At 41.0% G+C, this 16,586-nt stretch overlaps 1 protein-coding gene across 1 annotated transcript in view; it reads right to left on the bottom strand.

Annotated features, from left to right (window-relative positions):
* Positions 1-15,607, bottom strand: part of LOC121960911 (metalloreductase STEAP2-like) — a 56,054-nt gene extending 40,447 nt beyond the window's left edge. The window contains 2 exon segments of the mRNA XM_042510804.1: positions 1,466-1,911; positions 15,438-15,607. Coding sequence (XP_042366738.1) covers positions 1,466-1,856 — 391 coding nt within the window. The 5' untranslated portion in view covers positions 1,857-1,911; positions 15,438-15,607.
* Between the last annotated feature and the right edge of the window lie 979 nt (positions 15,608-16,586).

The following is a 16,586-nucleotide window of genomic DNA, read 5'->3' as shown; positions in this document are numbered from 1 at the left end:
AGAAGTTGGTCCTCTCATTACATGGTGCAGCTATTGAGTAAGTTAGAGAAGCCAAACTGCTGGGCATTACTATAGATGAAACATTATCTTGGTCTACTCATATAAACAATATAGTTAGTAAAATGAGTAAAAGTATCTCAAACATAAGAAAATGTGCATGTTTTTTAACTGACACAACAATCAAGCTTGTTATTCAATCATTAGTCTTATCCTACATTGACTACTGCCCTGCAATATGGTCTGGCACCTCAAAAAAAGAACTTGCTAAACTCCAGCTCGCTCAGAATAGAGCTGCACGACTGGCACTTCACTGTTCTATCAGGAATAATGTAACTGCTATGCATGATAAACTCTCCTGGATGAAAGTAGAGGAGAGATTGGCGTGCAGCCTTATCTTGTATTTGAATAATATCTGTAGTTCACGTAAACCCAGTAGCCTATTTTCTCTATTAGTACCTATCAAGATCACACATGATTATGAAACCAGACAGGCCTTAAGCTGTCGTTTCAGACCACCTAGACCTAGGACAAATGCACTGAAAAGAACTGTATTGTACAGAGCTATTGCATATTGGAATGGACTTCCATACTGCCTCATTCTTAAGTGTAAAAAATCAGGATTTAGAAGCGAATTGAAAAAAGCGGTTTTGAGTAAAGAAATTAGGTTAAATTTAGTTGACTGATGTCTGTAAAGCTGCAAAGTGCCTTATTTTTGGATTTTTAGTTTAAACTTGTAGAGAGACAGCTCTTAATGAGCTGATCTCTGAATGTGTCTGTGTGCGTACGTATGTGTAGGTGCATGTGTAGGTGCTTGTACTATGTATGTATACTTGTACTGTGTATGTATACTTGTACTGTGTATGCATACTATATGACCCTTTAAGAATTTGATGTCTGTGAGAGGATGTGTGCATGCACACGTTATGATGTATGCTTATATCTATTTCTATTTTATGATTTGAGTTAGTTTTATGAGAATAATTTTTGCTTGTTTTATATTTTATGTTGTATTTTTCGTGATTTCTATTTTGGGAATTATTTTTTTAGGGACCCCAGGAAGAATAGTCGTCACCATGGTGACAACTAATGGGGATCCAATAAACAATAAACAATAAACACTCTCACGCTTTCCTGACATTCTACATTTTTCCTATCAATAAAAAAGGGAAAAATCTTTAAAAAAAAACACTTTTTCATATTTTTAACCTTTTACACACACAGCCCTAACTACTATCTTTCAGTGCTTTTCTGTTTTGTGCAAAATTAAAAAACAAGCTTGAAGTAAGTTAAAAGTGCTTTGGTCATCACAATGAACATGAAGTTTACTTTTACTGTTCTCAAAGGTGTGTTGTATGGCAATGCATTTAAGCCATCACTTAACTGCAGTGTAAAAGTAATGAGAAAGGGTCAAGATATGTAAAATTAGATATACGTGTCCTCGGTGCGCATTTGTGTTGATATTTACCTTCCAGTAGATGCTTGAGGTCCCACAGGATAGAGTAGTGCTCACGGCGGATTGCCAGGAACACAATGCTGGCCTTCCCCACAGCGTCTTCATGGTGTGTCACATCCACTACATGAGGAAATGACTGGGCTGCCAGCTTGGGATGGCGGCTGCCCACCACCACATGGAAGCCACAGCGCAGTAGGCGGATGGTCAGGCACTTGGAGAAGTCACCTGAGCCCAGGATGGCCACTGTGGGCTGGGCAGGTAGACAGGCAGTCTCTGCATCTCCATCGCCGCTCTTTGTTCCATTTGGTAGAAAAGAGGTCTGTTTGTGTCGGGGGTGTTGGGAGGATGGGGCTGTGAGGAACACAGGGCCCCTGCTGCTGCCCATCATGGAGATGGAGTCCATCCTTCTTTCCTGTCACTTCTTCTGTGGTTTTCTGCTTAGGAGGCTTTCAGTGGGTCTAAGTGAGGTAAGAGGAAAGGAGAAGGAGGGCAGGATTTAAGCATCATTAAATAATTGGTTTTCTTAGGCATTTATTTTTGGCATTATAGAGATAAGGTAGAATGACTACGCATGAGCAAAAATAATAATCCCGATTATTTTGATTGATATTGGAATCATTATTTAACCTGATTACTCAATGGCCTTTAGAACATCATACAGTTATTGAACATTAACTCTGGTGTTTATTTTTAACACTGGATGCCCTTTAACTTTAAATATAAGTGAACTGAAAAACAATGAAAGCTTTGTGGTGCAACCATGACTACGCAACACGTCTTGCACATTAACTGTACTTTGTTCACATTCATATAATAATAAAACCTAACCCACCTAATATAATTTTAACAATACATAACAATTACTGTATCAGCAAAATAAATTTTGAGTTGGGATCAATGATTGTTTCACTATAACTGAGGAGAGACTCATTATCTGTTTAGAAGCGGCTGGGAGCGTTACTACAATGAGTAAAGTGGGTCCACCTTTACAGTTCACCTAAGGAGCCTGGTGTGTTTCCTGTGGGAAGCTAACTCAGCTTGCTAACTTCTGTGCCAACTTCTGTCACTTAAATCCACATCTGACATGTCTGTAGTCATTTATTCTCTGACAAATAGCCTCAAATGTTGACATATCACACAGCCCTGTTTCACATTAAACCCTCTGCTCCTCTTACTGCAGAATCACTATCACCACCACCGGCACATACTGCTCTCTGCTCTCTCTGCTCACGCTAGTTGTCACTCGAACTCTCTGTCACGCTGCACATGCTGTCTGGAAAAAAGATGAGAAGTTTCACAACAACCAGAGGCAGTGTGCTGTGGCTCTCTGTTTTCAACCTGTGCTGACACTTGTTTGGACTCTGGGGGGGATTTTCGAGCAGGAGGAAAGGGTGTGTTTGATTTACAGAATAAAAGACAAAATGGGAGCAACATTGTTACGCTCATCATGCCGCACATAATCGTTTTATCTCGATTATCTTGTTTTGAAAATCGAGGGAAACCAAAATCGTAATCCAAATTAAAATCTGATTAATAGCTCAGCCCTAACACATGCCCCATCTGGAAATGTTAAACATATTACAACACGGTAGTGCCACCATGTGGTCAGTTATTGTAAGTTACTGTATATATTTTAGCTAATAATTCATAAACCATGAGGCCATTAAAACAATCTTTGCACAGTGTATTTCTTGGATGTTGGCAATTCAACTAATATGGGCCATGCCCATTGGTGCCTAGATGTCTTTGCTATTTTTTTTTATTTTGGCACGTTTCATTTTATCGTCATCAAACTTGGTACATACACTATAGATGACCCTGAACGAAACTCTTGAGTAATGGTATTACTTACTGTTTGTCTGTAATTGGTTACCAGACTTGCAAAGGTATGGATTGATGCACTTAACACACCACCACACTTCAACTCTGAATTGAAAAGTTGGGTTACTTGGGCTGGTCCAGTGCAGTGCACAATCTTAAACCAGTTTAATTTATGCAAACCAGCTGAACCAGCATTTGTTATTATGTCGTTCTGGCACTTTTAACAGTAGCCGAAGTCACAGTCGCTAAATCCAACTCAAACTACATTAGTAAAAAGCAATATGGCAGCATGATTAATATAGTGTCATGTTTGTAAACTCACTAATGGAGCAACAAGTGTCATATAGGTCATGTGTAATTTACTGACAAGCCAAGGCGGCCAGTTACCACGGATACGGATTAGTTTCACATTATAATGTGAAAAGTTTTACATTATAACGTGATAATTTATACTGTATGTCAGCAGAAATCGACAGTGAAGATGGTGTTTTGATGATTATATTGAATCTACATCACGTTTTACTGCAGTTTAAGTTACTGCACAGAGATTAGGAAATACAAAGACGTCTGTTTTACTCCAACTTCCCCGCTTCCCTTTCAAAACAAAAGCCCTCTGACAGGCCTCAGTTGCTAATACAAGACATTTGATTTTGAAACATTTACAGGACTGTGTTGTCGGCTGTGCAGGAGCTTGTACGACTTCATAAATGAGAGGAATTTGTGCTTATAAATATGAAAATACAATACCAATATCTGCGAGCAGTAACGCAGCAGCAACATTGCAACAACGCTGTATGTGTTCAGACCAAAAGCATGAAACACACTGCAGCTTGGCGAGGCTGAAGTCATACAGCTGACATACAATAAAAATTATCACGTTATAACATGAAACTGATCCATATTTTTTTATTCTAGAGTGTCAGCAATATGCTTCTGTAAGTTACAGCAACATGAAAGAGATTAAATTTCAGCAGAGGAGGGAGGGGGTAATGAGAGGAGAAACAAGTTATTGGCTGGACCGCAGCATGTGAGATCAGCCTTATAAACACAGGGCTCTGTGAGTGAGTGACTTAGTGATAAGAGTTGATACAGTTGCACCACTGGTCAGTGTGACTGAGGATGTGACGTTGCCATTTCCCTATTGGGCGTTGTTCTTTCAAAGGCGTGGACACGGTGGACACGGTGGACACGCTGACAGAAGCTGACGGTCCTGTATTACTGTAAAGTTATTCCTCATACTCTGTAAGCAGTGTAACATGGCAGCATGGTGGAAATACAAAGCTAGACAGCTATAGAGCCATCCACGATCATTATGTCAGTTTTGGACAGAGGACAGAGGATCACCTAATCAGTTTGTTTGAAAACAGCCATGTCTGTAAAACATGAGCCTTACATTTATTTAGATGTTATTTATGGGTGGTGCTGTTGTTATGAATATTTTGTGTTACAGTGTTGGACGGGGTGCCACCACAATGACAGAATTCTCAGTTTGTTAATTAACGGCGATACAATTCACAAACTATCGGTATCAGCGGAGCTTGGCTCTTATTGCGATTTGCCTTAGAGGGCTTTACAGCATACGAGATCCCTCTGCCCTTAGACCCTCACATTATCTAAGGAAAAACTCCCCCCAAAAAACCCTGTAACAGGGGGAAAAATGGTAGAAACCTTAGGAAGAGCGACTGAGGAGGGATCCCTCTTCCAGGACAGAAAGACATGCCATAGATGTTGTAAATAACAATTAAATGATTATTACATGTAATGACAAAGAGGAAAGAGAAAGAGAGAGAGAAAGAGAGAGGGGAAGAGAGAGGGGGGGAGAGAAGCACAGCAATAATGGTAACAATAGCATATCATATAAAAATAGTGATAGACGTAAAATTACTAAATGAACTGTATGATAGCATGTGATGTTACATGTTATGTATATGTTGCAAATATCGTAGGTGTTGATAAGAGTCCCATGTGTATATTAAAACTGGAGGTATGACGCATAATAACGGCAGTAGAAGGTCAAGTCAAGCAGGATCATGCAACCAAGGCCCACCACACAGGCGCAGCCTCAGACAGGACCACAGCAACAGCACAACCAAGACCACAATCAAGGCGAGCCCAAGGTACAGCATCAGTGCAGCCACAGCACTAGCACAGTCAAATGTAAGGCCATCACCACAATCCAGGCACAGCCAAGATTGCAGCCAAGATCTGGGAAAACTACGAAGCAAGGCAGCACGAATGCTCCAGAGAGGCAACCGAGTTAGTGTAATGCAGTAAAAAGACAAGAGCGCTTGCAGATGGAGGGAGCAAGAGAAGGAAGAAGGAGCTCAGTGTATCCTAGAAAATCCCCCGGCAGACAAAACCTATGTCAGCCGCTGTGTGGCTGTGTTGGACTGTTCTCTATTTAAACATATATTTAGGCTATATGAATTTTGGGCTGGACCACAACAACGTGCTTCATACACCTCTGGTTTGCAACATGGGGGTCCCGAACCCTCTGTGAGTCACCAAAGCATCCCAGTGGGTCGAAAGGCCTTCTTCATTTTAAAGGCTGTTCAAAAACTTAAAAATAAAATAAGACAAAATAAAACAAACCACCAAAGATAATTAAACGCAGCTGTATTTTTGAAGTTTAGATTATTGTTCAACATAAACTTTTTAAATCACAGTAAAGACCTGAACACAAGCAGTATTCACAAAGCCTTCACTCTATGCTAGACAGCTTCAACCTGTCAAAGAAAAGATGGCCAAGCTACACAAATTTCTCACAAACAAAGACTTTAAAGAATGTATTATTGTGAGTTTATTAAATCCTATAAAAAGTGTAAACAAACACCAAGAAAACCATTTCTGATGCAATATTCACAGAAAATAATATGCTAAAAATTTGTCATAATTGCCTATCTAACCCAAACTTCCTGCAGTAGGCATTTGGGTTATTTGTACAGTTTATTTGAACAGTTTATTTGCTGTTACGTTTAGAATTTTAACATAATATGAAATATCCCTGAAATACTTCAGTTTACTCAGTGAAAGTGAATAAGTCCCTGAAGGAGAAAGGTTGAGAACCCCTGTACACTGTCCAGCCAAATACTAGGTTTTAATCTAGTCTTGTTCTCTTAAAAAGACAAAATCCAAACATTTTGCATTCAAAGCCGACAAAAGAGCTGTCCTTACTGGCCGCAAGTATGTGAGCTCAACTTTCATTGGACAGCAGACTCATTAATTGGAGATGACTAATTATTTACGTGCATGAAACTTCCTTATTACACTTCAAAAGCCTTAATACAGTGTCAGATGGCTGGAGGGAGATGGCTGGAAGGCTGAAGGTTTTTGCTGAGATAAATGATTATTGCAAAAAGTTCAATGTTACTTGCTGTTGGCTATTTTGTATGTAATTTCTAGTAAACACACTAGAAAAGTGTGTTCTCTGATATAAAAAGTAACATTACAAACGAAGGAAGACACGGAGTAGGTTACTTATCCATCTCTTAAGTGTTTAAGCCTCTGGTCTGGTCTCCAGCGCAAAGCTGATAGCTGTGTGGTTTGTTTACATGAAGTAACAGAAGTGCATATTCAGTGGATTTAGTGTAAAAACAGAGCTCCAGTGTTACGGGATGCTACATGATAGTCAGACACTCGTTTTCTGTTGAGAAGCAGTGTCATTTGTTTCCACTCAGGACTGACTGCTGAATCATGTGGAACACCTTGTAAAATCAGGTAAACTGGTCCTGTCCAGTGTTTGGCTTATTATCAAACTGATTTGAAAATGTTCACATCCTAAAAAACAGCTTAAATGGTTGCTCAAAATGCCTTGTATAAACCCTGGTATAAACTGAATTTGCAACTGTAATTCAACATTTTATGTTACCGGCCAGCCCCATATGTTTCCTGTGGAAAAACAGCCAAGTTAACATAAAAAAATCATACATCAAGTAACTATGAGCGGTACCCCTGGCTTACAGCTTCCGAGGGGCGCTGCAAATTGTTCTGCTGGGAATGCCTTTTGTCTGCAAATGATCAATTTGGTGTTTGGAGCTACACTGGATTTGCGAACTTAAATTGTTTAACCAAGGCAGCAACAAGACACCAAAGCACGTCTGGACACTTGCAAGCTACCGTGCTTTTAAAAACTTTTGGGGACACCAGAGTGGATACACAGCTCAACAAACAGGTGCGCAGGGAAAGAGAGCTCCACGATGAAATGGTGAAGAAAAATAGGGAGATACTAAAAAGACTGATTGATTGTGTCGTGTTCCTGGGTAAACAGGAACTTTCATTTAGGGGACACGATAAAAGCACTCAGTCCACAAACAGAGGCAACTACATGGGACTTCTTTCTTTTCTTGCCAAGCATGACACAGACTTGCATAACGCCCTGTCTACTAACAGAGTGTTTACTGGGACATCTGGCAAAATACAGAATGACCTAATTTATAGTATTGCGGAAGTGATGGGAGAAGAGATCAAAACGGAGATCAAAAAAGCACCTTTCGTCGCTGTAATGGTGGATGAGACAACAGACGTGGGTAATGCACGTCTCGCACTTGTCCTGAGCTATGTAACGACATCAGGTGTCAAGGAGCGTTTTGTCAAATATGAGGATGTAACTAGTGGCAGGCGAGCTGATGACATTGCTGCTCTTATCTTTTCTTTCCTCAAGGAATATGAATGTTGTCTGGACAAAGTTGTGGCACAGTGTTACGATGGCACAGCAGTAATGGCATCTTGACTAAATGGGGTGCAAGCGAAAGTTAAGAGGAGGGCACCTATGGCCTTATTCATTCACTGCTATGCACATTGCTTAATTTAGTACTGACTCAAGGAGCCTCAAAGCTTAAAAAATGCAAGGTGTTTTTTGCCAACCTGAATGCCCTCGCTGCGTTCTTCTCCAGATCCCCAAAGCGCACTCAACTACTGGATGAAATGTGCAAGCGGCATCTTCCTCATGTTGCACCAATGCAGTGGCAATATACTGTACATCAAGACTGGTGAATGCAGTCCATGAGAAGAGGGTTGCGCTAAAGGAGTTGTTTGATCACATACTGGAACACCATGCAAGGCGACCTTCGCGCACACTACCAACAACTCCACAGCAACATTCTGGACAACATTCTTTGCCAGATACGGAATCAATTTCAAGACTATTGAATCAAGAAAAACTGTTGTTTCTCTCCCTTCTGGATCCCCAGCACTTTCAGACATACCGGAGAAAGTTTCCACAAACAGCCTTTTCCAGCTTAACACAAACGGTGCACTGTTCGATCTGCCCCGACTAAAAACAGAACTGACTTTGAAGGGAAAAGTCCAGCTGATCTCCTTGATTTTCTTAGGAGCAAAGAACTGAGTGAGAGTATGGAACAGCTTTATGCACTGGCTTGTTTGGCTGTGACAATCCCTGTGTCCACTGCTTCTGTTGAGCGGTCATTTTCGGCCTTAAAGCAAATCAAAACATACGCCAGAAACACGACTGGACAGACACGGCTTTCAGCATTGGCCTCCATGTCGATAGAAAAGGATTTGTTTTTGGAACTGAAACGCACAGATAAACTGTACAACCAAGTCACTGAAGTCTTCTTGAGGAAAGAAAGGAGAATGGATTTTGTGTTGAAATAAGTGTTTTGGGGGACAGCCGTTTTAGTGAGTGCAAGCATTTTATTTATTTAATTTTTCATATTTAATATGTTTTTGTAATTTTATTTTGTTCATATCAAATCAATGACAACAAAATAAAATGACAAATATACTAAAAATGAAAACATAAATTCTTGCTCTTCTGCAATGTATGTAAATAATGTGGCGCACTGACGCAGCTGTGTGATTGTAGTGGAAGTACAAAAAGAGAATTGTTTCATTGTGTCGCTGTCGCATGTGGGCCTATTCTCAAGAACAAATGTGACAGTCTTGTTGCTGTCTTTTTTATATTTAACTGCAGTTTCACAATTTAGTGTACAATCTTGTTAAAGCTTGCCTATTCTTGGTCAAGTCAAGTCAATTTTATTTATAGAGCCCACTATCACAAAACATGGTTTGCCTCAGAGGGCTTTACAGTGTATGACATCCCTCTGCCCTTAGACCCTCACATCACCCAAGGAAAAACTCCCGAAAAAGAACCCCTGTAACGGGGGGAAAAAAAATTAAGAAACCTCAGGAAGAGCGGTAGAGGATGATAAGGGATCCCTCTTCCAGGATGGACAGATGAGCAATAAATGTCGTAAATAACAAATGAAATACAATCATGGCAAAAAAGGAGGGGGGGGGGGGGGCACAGCAATAATAGAAACAGATGCCATATTACAATAACGGTAGGTGTGAAATTATTAATTGCACTCTATGATGATGTTGAGGGTGATGATAACAGTCTCATGCATATGTTGATAGGGAGGTGTCCAAAGGCAAGATCACAACATCGGCGCAATCACAGTATCAGTACAGCCACAGCACGAGCACAACCAAAGGTAAGGTCGTAGCATCAGCACAGCTATCACCACAGTCAGGCACAGTCAAGGTTATGGCCAGAATCCAGGAAACTAGGAAACAAGGGTGCAGGAATGCTCCCGAGAGGCAACAAGATTAGCATAGTGCAATTCAACAGACCCAGGCTCTGTAATCGTGAGCCCCAGGTAGTGAGAGTACCACATGGCTATCACAGATGTAAGGCTAAGCTAAACTACTGAGGCTAAGCTAAGCTTGCAAATGGCAATGCAGCTAACAGACATGTATGATTTTCCGATGGCGGCATTGAGAGAAGGAAAAGGAGCTCAGCATATCAGAGGAAGTCCCCCGGCAGGTTAAACTTATGTCAGCCTAACTATGGACTGATCCAGGCAACCTGAGCCAGCCCTAATTATAAGCTTTATCAAAGAGGAAGGTCTTAAGTCTACCCTCCCTTAAAAGTTGAAACGGTTTCTGCCTCCCTGACTGAAACTGGAAGATGGTTCCATAGGAGAGGAGCGTGGTAGCTGAAGGCTCTGGTTCCTATCCTACTTTTGGAAACTTTGGGAATCACAAGTAACCCTGCATTTTCAGAGTGCAGTGATCTTGAGGGTTGGTAAGGTACTATGAGCTGTGACAGATAGGATGGAGCCTGACCATTTAGAGCTTTGTAAGTAAGAAGAATCCAGGATTTCACAGGGAGCCAGTGCAAAGAAGCTAAAACAGGAGAAATATGATCCCTTTTCTTGCTTTCCGTTAAAACAAGAGCAGCGGCGTTCTGCACCAGTTGGAGAGACCTAAGAGATTTGTTGGGGCAACCAAATAATAGGGAGTTACAGTAATCCAGCCTAGAGGTGACAAATGCATGTATTAATTTTTCAGCATCTGTTTGGGACAGGATATGTCTAATTTTTTTGAAAGAAAGCCGTCCTTCAAGTTTGTTTTATATGAGAGGCAAAAGATAAATTCTGATCAAATAAAACTCTGAGGTTCCGTACAGTATTGCTAGAGGCCAAGTTAATGCCATCTAGAGAAATTACATTGATGGAAAAGAAGCTTCTGAGGTGTTTGGGGCCAAGAACAATAACTTCAGTTTTGTCTGAATTCAACATCAGGAAATTACGGCTCATCCAGGCTTTTACATTCTTAAGACATGTTTGAAGTCTAGATAGCTGATCAGTTTCATCTGGTTTCATAGATAGATATAATTGCATATCGTCAGCATAACAATGGAAATTTATAGAGTGTTTTGTAATTATGTTGCCTAGAGGAAGCATACATAAAGTAAAAACGATTGGTCCAATGCACCGAACCTTGTGGCATTTCAAAGCAGACGTTAGTATGTGTGGAGGGTTGATCATTGATGTGAACAAATTGGGAACGATCTGATAAGTATGACATAAACCAGGCTAGTGACGTTCCTTTAAGGCCAATTAAGTTTTCCAGTCTGTGCAGTAAGATTTGATGGTCAATGGTGTCACATGCGGCACTGAGATCTAATAGGATTAAAACAGACACCAGACCCGTGTCAGAAGTGATAAATAAGTCGTTATTAATTTTTGCAAGTGCCATCTCTGTACTATGATGAACTCTGAAGCCTGACTGAAAGTCCTCGAATAAACTATTATCTTGAAGAAAGTCGGAGTTGATGAGCAACCACTCTCTCAAGGATTTTAGAAATAAAGGGGAGATTAGATATCGGTCTATAGTTAGCTAAAATCTCAGGATCGAGAGTGGGCTTCTTTAGAAGAGGTTTAATGACAGCTACTTTAAAAGACTGAGGTACATAGCCTGTTAATAAAGACGCATTGATTATATCTAATAAAAAGTTGTCTAATAAGGGCAAAACTTCCTTAAGGAGCTTACTTGGGATGGGGTCTAGCAGGCATGTTGATGGCTTAGATGCAGAAATCAAAGTATAGAGTTGATAAAGGTCAATGGGGGAGAAATGGTCCAAATAAATTTCAGGCCTTGCTGCCATAGCCAGGCTATCTGTGTCCGGGGTCAGGTCAGGTAAGGGTAAGAGGTGAGGGATTTTATATCAAATAGTTTAATTTTATCATTAAAGAAAGTCATAAAGTCGTCACTGCTTAGGGCCGAAGGAATACAAGGCTCTATGGAGCTGTGACTCTGAGTCAGCCTGGCTACAGTGTTGAAAAGAAACCTGGGATTGTTTTTGTTTATTCTCAATTAATGATGAATAATAGTTTGCCCTGGCATGGCGGAGGGCCTTCTTATACATTTTAAGACTGTCCAGCCAGACTAAACGGGACTCTTCCAGTTTGGTTGAACGCCAGTGTCTTTCAAATTTTCGCGATGTTTTTTTCAATTTGCGAATCTGGAGGTTAAACCATGGAGCTAATTTTCTTTTTTTCATTATTTTCTTCTTGAAGGGTGCAACAGTGTCGAGAGCTGATTGCATTGAGCCAGTAGCATTATCGATGAGACGGTCAATTTGACAATGACTTAAGTTAGTAGTAGTGTTTTCAGTCACTGTAAGACATGGTAATGATGTCAAAGCAGAAGGAATCAGTTTCTTAAATTTAGCAACTGCAGAATCAGATAGACATCTAGAATAGTAACTCTTACTGAGAGGCTTGTAGTTGAGTAATAAAAAATTGAAAGTTATTTAATAATGGTCTGACAGAGCAGGAATCTCAGGAAAGACTAAATCTTCAATATCGATGTCGTATGCAAGGACTAGATCGAAGGTGTGATTGTCGTGGTGGGTGGGTTTATGTACACACTGACTGAAGCCTATTGAATCCAAAAGTGTGGAGAAAGCAGAACTAAGGCTATCACTATTAACATCCATGTGAATGTTAAATTTCCCTACAATAATAATTTTGTCTGATTTAAGCACTAAACTTGATATAAGCTCAGAGAATTCAGATAGAAATTCAGAGTATGGGCCGGGGGCGCGGTACACTACACTAGAATTGGCTGTAGAGTTTTCCAGGATGCATGAGAAAGACTAAGAAAAAGGCTTTCAAATGAACTATAGTTTAGCTTAGCCTTAGTGTGAATTGCTAAGCTTGAATCAAAATAGCAGCGACTCCCCCTCCTCAGCCAGTGTCCCAGGCAACGTGACTATTTATATGACCAGCAGGAGTGGATTCATTCAGGCTAACGTACTCTTCAGGACAAAGCCAGGTCTCAGTGAGGCATAATAAATCAATATCAATATTAAATCAGTGACTAAATGAGCTTTGGTTGATAAGGATCTAACGTTCAAGAGACCGCATTTAATTCTCCTGTTACGATGCTGTTTGACAGGAGATGAGTTAGTTTTTAGGAGATTTTCTTGTGCAACTCCCCTTTTGTTTATTTTAGCTTTAAACAAATGAAGTGGTCGGGGGACAGACACCGTTTTTTTATAACATTTACATTAGACTGCGAGACTGCGACTCTGCACCCTGGTTCCAACTCTGGTTTTGTCATGGCTTTGGGCCTCTAATAAAGTCGACCAGATTCCTAGAGAGTAGAGCAGCTCCATCCAAAGTGGGATGGATGCCGTCCACCGACTCTATGTTAATTTTAGTGACCTCCGATTGCCATAACCGGGTGTCATTGCCGCCGACATGAATAACAATCTTACTGTATTTACGTTTAGCCTTAGCCAGCAGCTTCAAATTTGACTCGACATCACCCGACAAGGCCTTGGTGTGAAATGCACGGCCCGCCAGGTGCTAGGTGCTACATATCTACAAACTTCACATGTAGGTAGGCATTGGCGTTTAAGCAATGTTCAGTTGATATTAAGGAGCCCAAAGTATGCAAAGAAAATATCCCCCACACCATCATACTACCACCACCAGCCTGAACTGTTTATACAAGGCAGGATGGATCCATGCTGTCATGTTGTTTATACCAAATTCTAACCCTACCATCTGAATGTCGCAGCAGAAATCGAGACTCATTAGACCAGTCAATGTTTTTCCAGTCTTCTATTGTCCAATTTTGGTGAGCCCTCGCGAATTGCAGGTTCCTCTTCTTAGTTGACAGGAACTTCAGCAGGTCGTCTTGACCATACATGCCTAACCATCTACACATGCCCAAATGCATCATTGAGTTGCCATGTGGTTGGTTGATTAGCTATTTGCGTTAACAACCAGTTGAAAAGGTGTACCTAATAAAGTGGCCAGTGAGTATATATATTATATATATATATACACATATACATATACTATTACAGACTTGTATATATATATATATATATATATATATATATATATATATATATATATATATTTTTTTTTTTTTTCTTTTTTTTTTTTTTTAAGGTATAACACTGTTCGACTGATGCCTGACACTAATGTACAAATAGCATGATGACGTCATCAAACTAAACCAACATTTTTTTGCCCCCCAATGTCGAACCCAATTTAGAAACTTTGAAGCTTCAAACCACGATCTCCCTTTGATGGCATGTTAAGAGAACATGGAACACTGAATTAGGGACAATCGTGTTTGTTTGATCTTTAAATGATTCAACAGCTCAGTCATTAATTCATTAAGTGAAGCTATCTAGCAGAATTTCGGGAGCAGGACCACACCTCAACCGAGCCTCAGCCGCGCCTCTTCTGGCTTAAATATCCTCCTAACCTGCTCTTCCTTTTTCGTTCTTGTATTCTGCACCCCTCCCCCCCTCCCTTAATCTCTTTCCTTTTTCCTCCTTCTCTCTCTCTCTAGGGTCCTAGGGGTCTGTCGTGCCTGGGAGCCACAGCGGATTCCCCACCGAAGCTTCCCCACACCGCACTCAACCATCCATCCCACAATAATTCAACATCAATGTTGATACCAATTTGCATTAATGTCAATAAATCGTCAAAATGATTCTCCTGTTGAGGTGTGGTCCTTGCTAGTGAAATCATGAATGTAACCTGCAGATATTCATTTTAAAAACGATTGTCCAACTGTGCTGCCATGCTTTCCCTGCTCTTTTGCTGCTTGTTTCTTTGGTGCCATATTGTCTACAGTGATGGCTTGTTCTGGAGTATTGCGGCTAACATGGACTCACAGCATCTTTAATGTCTTTAGGCAACAAAAATACTTAAATGTCTGTAATATGACAGGGTGGCACACAATAGCATAAATCATGCTGCTTTCACTTCAGAATAAAATGTCCAATTTTAGCTTAATTTTTGTCCCATTCTACCTGAGTGCATCAAATGCTCAGAACAGTTTCCCATAAAAGCAAAGAGTGTTGTGAAAATGTTTTGATTATTTGTTAAACATTTCATAAAAAGCTATACCTAGTCACCAAACACATGTTTGTCCCATTTTACCTGATGTCACAAATTACCTGACTTCACCCTAAGTCAATAAGAACACATTTCGGGTTGCAAAGCTGCAAAAGACGGGCAGCTGTGCAGAGGACTCTACCAAAGTCATCATCTGCTGACACAGCTCGGTAAGAGCCGATCACCGGACATCTGAGCATCAGGAAGGCTGCGTCTTCTAATGACCTTCTGTCTGCGGAGACAGTGATCTTGTGAAGGACACGGCCGTGTGTGTGTGTGTGTGTGTGTGTATGTGTGTGTGTGTGTGTGTGTGTGTGTGTGTGTGTGTGTGTGTGCACCTGTAGCGTTGCATCAGGGCCAGCCGCTGCTCTACCACACACACGATACACACACACCACAGCAAGCACACGCACACGTACCGAGATGAGACAGATGAGCAGCCACACTGTCACTACATACACCGTGTGAGTGTGACGTGTGTTACCGACCTGTCATGGAGCTCCACAAGAACGCTGCTGCTGTTGATGCTGAGCCGCAGACCAGATGCTAGCTGCCGGTGCTCATCCTGTCCACTCAGTCTCCGCTGTCTCAACACATGCTGCGTTCACGTCCCGTGTGGAAGATCGGAGACGAAAGGTTGCCGCTGAAAATAACGTGTCTTGGTAACACTTAAGATTTCAGCCAGCAAAGTCCGTGTGACGCACTGGCGGTGGGGCGTTTCTGTCGCGCAGGACAGGAATGCCCACGTACACCGTTGGTTTACGTAAGACAGAAACGCCCCCTTTCCCTTCTTTTTTCTTTGGTATTAGCTCAGTAAATAGACGGGCTAGCTGCTGCTGTACAGATACAAAGCGTTAGATGTGCCGCCCCCACTGAAGGCAGAAGCAATCCATGGCTGTCCGCCAGTACATCCATGCTCTCCACTGACAGTGCTGCTGAAGGTTCATCTATGTCACTTGTATCTGCTGGCAAACAACATAACAACACTTCAGCGCTTCTGTGTGGTGGGATGCACCACCAATAACAGGCTAAAGTGTCCAGTACTTTTTAACAAGCTGCATAAAACAAAAAACTGAGCTTTAAGCAAAAATATCAGCAGCAAGATATGAGAAACCAAGGGATCCTGACACTCAATGTGCTGTTTTGTATGTAGACATAGGTATAAAAAGTTATGAGACACAATTGATCATACAATATTGTTGACTTGAAACATAAGGTTAAGTATAAGCTCCCCCCCCCCCAAAAAAAAAATTCATGCGTGAAATAGAGTTTGTTTTTTGTTTTTTGTTTTTTTTGACAGAGAAAAACTCTTCTTTTCACAAAAACCTTTTAGTTTTCTCCATGTGTGGAGCCCAGTGAAAAAAAAAATAGGGCGGAAGCTAAGGTGTTTCTTTTTGAAACACCTTAGTTTCAAAACACCTTTGTTTCATGGGGCGGCTGTGGCTCAGAGGTAGAGTGGGTCGTCCACTAATCGGAAGGTCAGCAGTTGTCGAAGTATCCTTGGGCAAGATACTGAACCACAAATTGCTCCTGATGCTGCGTCATCGGAGTGTGAGTGTGTGTGAATGATTACTGAGTAGCAGGTGGCACCTTGTATGGTAGCCTCGGCCACCAGTGTGTGAATGTGTGTGTGAATG

The sequence above is a fragment of the Plectropomus leopardus genome, chromosome 21 (assembly GCF_008729295.1).
Source record: "Plectropomus leopardus isolate mb chromosome 21, YSFRI_Pleo_2.0, whole genome shotgun sequence".
NCBI lineage: Eukaryota > Metazoa > Chordata > Actinopteri > Perciformes > Serranidae > Plectropomus > Plectropomus leopardus.
Note: the sequence above shows the minus strand (reverse complement) of the source record. Positions and strands in the feature narration are given on the sequence as shown.